We start from the raw sequence: 5,873 nt of genomic DNA, 5'->3' as shown, positions 1-5,873 counted from the left end.
GCAGGGTGTCTTGTCATCTGCAAAATATACCATCCTGAAATAAAATGCACACTTGAGGCCTTACATAGCATTACACACAAGTATTAAATAAGCTACAGTAGTACACATTTGTTTACCATTGGAGGCGCCATTCTGTATCAGGCCCGTGTGCAAACTTGTGAAGGGCAAGGGCTGGAATAGAAAAAGGGGTTCCCCACCCCCCATATATTTCTCCCATTTTGTATTTAGAAATGCAGTGGTGGAAGAAGTATTCAGATCCTTTACTTAAGTACCACACTGTACAGTAAAAGTCCTGAATTGAAAATGTTACTTAAGTAAAAGTAGCCTATGTAAGTAGTCTATCATCAGGAAAAGGTAGTTAAAGTGTGAAAAGTAAAAGTACTCAATGCAGAAAAATCCTCCCATTGTAGAAAGTGTAAAGGATCCAACCAGTTGTGTGTTTAATGGTCTAATCATTTCAGCTGGACTTGTAGGCCGTTATCTTAAACGCTTTTGTGCATACAGAGTTTTAGTTTGGAATCAACAAAATTGCTTGCACTTGTATTACCTCCTCCTACTGTTTCTATCAAGTTCAAGTTTCAAGTTTCTTTATTTGTCACATGCATAGTCATACACTTAGAACAAGCAGTGAAAGTAATTCCTGACTCCAATCCAAGTGTGCTATTCATAACTAATAGCATAAGTTAAGTTAACTTCACTGCAGTTTTCAGCTTTTTCTTCTAGTGTAGACTGCATTTTAAACCCCCAAACCAGGAGAGCCTGTTCTGAGCCACAAAGCAAAGAGAGAAGAAATGTCAACTGATTTGACAGAAGAACAGAAGAGGAGTACATTTAGGTGGAAAAACCAGCCAAAAAGCAGGATGGTTGGGGTTCAAACACAATGAGTAAGGGGAGGAAACAGAAAAGTAAAGGATAGGGTTGGAGTTTTTAAAATCCATCTTTATACATTATGATCACATCCGACATGTATGTTGATAAGTTATGAGTTGCTGTAATCATTCTTCATCTCCATCCTGACAGGGGAAGCAATGCCTTCGTAGATTAACTGCACTGGAAGAGACTCCACCGTCCTGCAATCTGAAGTTCATCTGAAGTTAATACGAGGCTTCAGTTGTATGACTTAATCAATTGGGTAAATCCCTGTCTGTGAAAATGATCACAGTACATACACTAGACATGTGGTTAAGACTTTTTGTTTTATTTGGTGTTTTAAGGTGAAAACATGGAAAAAAAACTCAGCAGACACAGTCCAATCATTCTTCTCATTCTCTCTGTCTCATTTGTAACATAACCCTCTGCCATAATGACCCATTACAGTATACTCCATGAGCTCAATGCCAGTCCATTGCACTTGGATTCTGACTGTAAGCACTTTGTAGCTCATGTGTGGAGGTAAAGAGTGAACTGAGAAATACAATCAAGTATATGTAAAAACTTGTGGGACCCCATTCATTCACACTGCTAGTGGAGGCCAGACCAAATACAACTGTCTGCCTCCACCACAGACACCAAGACCAGGCCTAAACACACACGGCCCCATATCTCTGTGGCTTAGATCTACACTCCACTATCAGAGGTTTCCTTCCGGGTGTATGCTTTTGTACATTTGCTTTGCTCCACTCTGATACACTGATAGAAGACAAAAAAGTTGCCTGTCTGGTAGGTTTGTGTAGGGAAATGTCTGCTGGCATACAGGAAGTCATGTGTTTAATGTCTGTGGGTTGTTTGGAATAATAGTGCGTTCCATTTACCTCTGAACTCGGAAGCCGCAGCTGGGAATGACGTCACAATCGAGTTGAATACGTTACATTTACAAGTTAGCTTTTTCATTGTGGGGTTAGCTCTTGCCAGGTTAGCCATTGTTAGCAATACCAGTTGAGTTTTTGTGCACACAAACAGCTTAACAACATGTCCACAGGACAGGACTGTGTGTACAACTGGTTGAGTGAGACACAAATAACTATGTTACTGCAGCTTTCACTACTGTTGATGCACGGGGCAGCCATGTTGGATTCCAAGCTACTCGGAGGTTGTCTGAGTTCTGAACTCGGAAATCCGAGTACAAATGGAACGCACTATAATAAAAGAAGATGCCCCCCACCATTGGAAAGACACAGCCTAAGGAGTCCTTCAGAAAAGGCTGCCAACCCAGCTAAGGGGGGCGACTACCCTGGGGGCCCTGAAAGCTAACTATGTCAACTTGTTTGAGCTAATCTCATTGGAAATTAGTTTGGGAATATGCACCACAAAATCAAATGACATTATAATTGCCTTCAAAGGGGTCTTGCTTTATTGGTCTTGAGGTCTTGAAGAGGGGTTCTGTGTCAAAATGTAGGCCCAATGCCCAATGGCCCCCTAGCAAGTTCATCCGTTCAGAGGGCTGATCCTGCTCCTCTTATTCATGGGGCACAGCTTTGAAAAGATAGGGCTGGTGTTATTCTATATTCTTATTATCGTCACATACATAAAGACCATAAACACCGCTTTAGTCTATCTCTCAATACTTTCTGGTTCCTACTGAATTATTTTTCTATTAAAAAGGCTCACAGATATATAGTTTACCTTTTTTTTAAAGGTTTAGTACTTTCCGAACACTAGCTGAACACTGTAGTTTTTAACAAATGCTACTCACACAGGAGGAAATAGTGCATTTGTTGGGGACTATTTTCAGCAGCGGATTAATCCACATTTGGTGGCCAACACCTTTTAGAGTCTAGTCTCTAAAAGGTAGAAAACGGAGCTCTATGACACAGAGGAATACGATATATCATCAATGACAATACTTGTAAGTAGATACATTCATTGCTGGTTTGGCTGGAAACATGGGATTGACTGACCATAAGACAATATAGAATGTCACCAACCTTATCACTTAACAGGGTGTTAGCATAGGCAGTGATAGCTACCATGGCTGAACAGACAGAAGATGGCACCACCTGCAGAAACTTTATCGACAAAACACTCCAAGGCAAAAGACATCACGCTGCTGGCCACACAGTTACGACTAGCAAATCCTTTCTGGCTGAGAGGTACAGTGCAAAAACAGCATGCTGAGCATCAGAGACGCCAATAATTACAAAACAAGATCTCAAGGCCCGGTCAAACCAGAAAGTGGCACAGCAAAATTCATTGCACATCCTAGTAAAATAGGTGGTGCTAGAACCTTGGTGATGCAGTGACTGTTCACAGGACTAGCTCATGGATGTATTCAGAGAGCTGGATAAGACGGTCGATAGGAAGTCTTGCTGCCAATTTGCCTGAGCGGCCAACTGGGGTGCCGCCACAACAAAAAGAAATCTCCTGCGACCCACAAATCACCAACATTTTGGTGAGCTAGTTAGAGTGGTCACTAACGGGACAATAGTTTTACACAATTTATTCAAGAGATGTATTTGAAGCATCAACTGTTGCCTTTTAAACCTTTGCTTCTTGTGGAGCATTTTGTACTCTGACAGACGAGGTTATATAAAAGTGGAACACAGCCAATAACTGTTAAATGATATCTTCTTCTCTCTCTGGCTGTCTATTTCTGTCAAGACAATTCACTATTGGGTAATGACAAAATTAAAGAATTTGGACTGTTTAATGCTGGAGTGACCGGGTCTTTACAGATTACAACTTTGACTCTAATTATCTCAATTTAAAATAACTGGTTAAACTGATATTGTTCTTGATTGGACTCTAGAGATCAGACAGCTTTTGCCCTTTCTTACACATGGCTGAGATACTGGCTGCAGGGTGAGTGTTTTGCCCCTGGAGGTGACAGCAGACAGTACGGTGTGTGAGGGGGGGACAGCATTGAGATTTGGTGTCACTGGTTCCCTGGTTTCCCTTGAAGCTTGACAGCAGCAGAGGTTTTAGTACGGCTGGGTGGCTGAAGGGTGGAGGAAAGACAACCCGAACCTCATGGGACTTAGAAAGTAAAAGGCACTTCAAAAAATTGTAACAAATTCCAGTGTTACTAGATAGACTATATATAGATATATACTGTATGTATACACAGGCATTGTCATATACGAAGGAATGCAAAGACAGAGTATAAACACTTGACTTTAAATACATTTATGTATATATACATATATTTGTTGTATGTAATAATATATTTATATATATATTTATATATATATATATATAGCTGGCAATAATAGGAGCTTAAAAAAGAAAGGAATAGATGTGATAAAGCGCATTGTGGTCTTTAGGTTTGTTGAGGTTTTTTGTGAGGGCAAAACTTGTGGCATTAAGTTTCAGTTGCTGTGCAAAAAACTGAAGAGTTGCATAGGCAAGAAAACAAGTGGTTCCTAATCACTCAGTTTTGACCTTTAAAAGTGGTAGGTAAGAAAGAAGCAATCAAATACAACATCAAAAGTAAAGTTAATACAGTGTGTTCCTATCCAAATGGATAGCACAGATTGCTTTAACTTCCATGAACCCCCCCCACTCCCTTAATATCAAAGAAGCGAGAGTCAGTTCAAAGTCAGCAGCTTACTTGTTTAGGGCATGATGGAATGGTATGTGTGTAAATAGACTGCTTATGCAGTGCACGTGTACATGTACGTCCAGGAAGCTGAGGGCGGCCACAGCTGCTGTGTGCTGAGCCTACAACTGGGTGTCCTGGTACTGGAAGGAGTTGGCGGTGTAGTATCCTGGCGCTGCCTCCGACTCTGCCTCCTCTTGGCTGGGGTAGACGGGACGTCCCTCCTTGGAGGACGGAGGAGTCTGGGGTTCAGGACGGGAGCTGGAGCTGGAAGGACACAGAAAATGAGTCCTGCCACACTTCCAGTATAACTTGTGCATCACTAGCATGGCAACATCTGCTGATTGACCATGTGGCAAAGTCAGTCCACTACTTCGGTCCAGACATAAACATCTCAACAACTGCCATGAGATGGTGTACAGACATGCATGGTTCCCAGATGATGTATCCTAATGACTTTACTCATCCCTGACTTTTCATCTAGCAGATGTACGGGTGGAGAGATGGTCTCTTCACTCAGAGAACCAAAATTACAATGTAACCGAACGATTTCTTTACTAAAACTGAGTGGCTGCACTGAAAAACAGCAGCTTCTCAACAAGTGTTTGCTGCAGTTAGGACATGGCCATATGGGGAAAATCAGATATCACGAAATGTTTGACCAAATTCACTGATGTCGGTATTGCAACCATATTGTAGGCATGACAATTGTTGCTTTCACAAAATATTTTCACAATTAGATTTTAGATAAATAATCATCAGTAATGTTGATATAATGACTAAGTGGGTAAAGGTAAATAATAGAACAGCTAGAACAGTCTGGTAAGTTCAGACAATGACATCACTTTACTGTAATACAGCCTTTAAAACCAGGAAAAGACAACACTTATGTCATATCCCAATATTATGATAGCCAAAAGATAAGATGATATCTAGTCTCATATATCAATGTCGATATAATATTGATGTATTGCCCAGCCCTAGCTGCCGTATTAAACACGTGTTGCTGCAGCCAGAAACTACAGGTGTCTCCAAGTCAACCAGGACGGAAATCTTAAGAATTACAACTGTAAAAACTTAGTTAGTTACTTTATTAGTTATCTGTAGTCTATTACTTCTACGGTCTTTAATGCGGTCAGTTGATGGGTGATATTCTCTCTCTTTCCCTAACAATACAGGCCTCTCAGGCTCCACCATCAGTGATATCTTGTAAACTGGGAGGTTGGCAAACACTGCGGAGACACAAACATGCGGGGACACACACACTCACAGCGCAGCTTGGAAATAGTCCTATGGCAGTATTGAGCCTACCCGATAGGCTGTGGGCGAGTGTGATCCAGCTTGGCTGTCTTCAGAGGAACAGCATAGATGTCTGGGTGCTTCTGGGCAATTTCCAACT

General features: G+C 41.3%; 1 protein-coding gene across 7 annotated transcripts in view; it reads right to left on the bottom strand.

The window, feature by feature from the left end:
- Positions 1 to 1,177: 1,177 nt before the first annotated feature.
- Positions 1,178 to 5,873, bottom strand: part of tjp2b (tight junction protein 2b (zona occludens 2)) — a 77,620-nt gene continuing 72,924 nt past the window's right edge. For 6 of the 7 annotated variants that reach the window (XM_078249942.1, XM_078249944.1, XM_078249939.1 and 3 more), the window contains 2 exons: positions 5,786 to 5,871; positions 1,178 to 4,741 (listed from right to left, as the gene is read on the bottom strand). In XM_078249942.1, coding sequence (XP_078106068.1) covers positions 4,597 to 4,741; positions 5,786 to 5,871 — 231 coding nt within the window. In that variant the 3' untranslated portion in view covers positions 1,178 to 4,596. Of the gene's footprint in view, positions 4,742 to 5,744; positions 5,872 to 5,873 lie in introns of all 7 variants that reach the window. The other variant, XM_078249940.1, reaches the window with a different exon arrangement.

Source organism: Sander vitreus, chromosome 5, assembly GCF_031162955.1.
Source record: "Sander vitreus isolate 19-12246 chromosome 5, sanVit1, whole genome shotgun sequence".
Taxonomy (NCBI): Eukaryota; Metazoa; Chordata; class Actinopteri; order Perciformes; family Percidae; genus Sander; species Sander vitreus.
The sequence above is the reverse complement of the archived record's forward strand: the minus strand, read 5'-3'. Positions and strand labels throughout refer to the sequence as shown.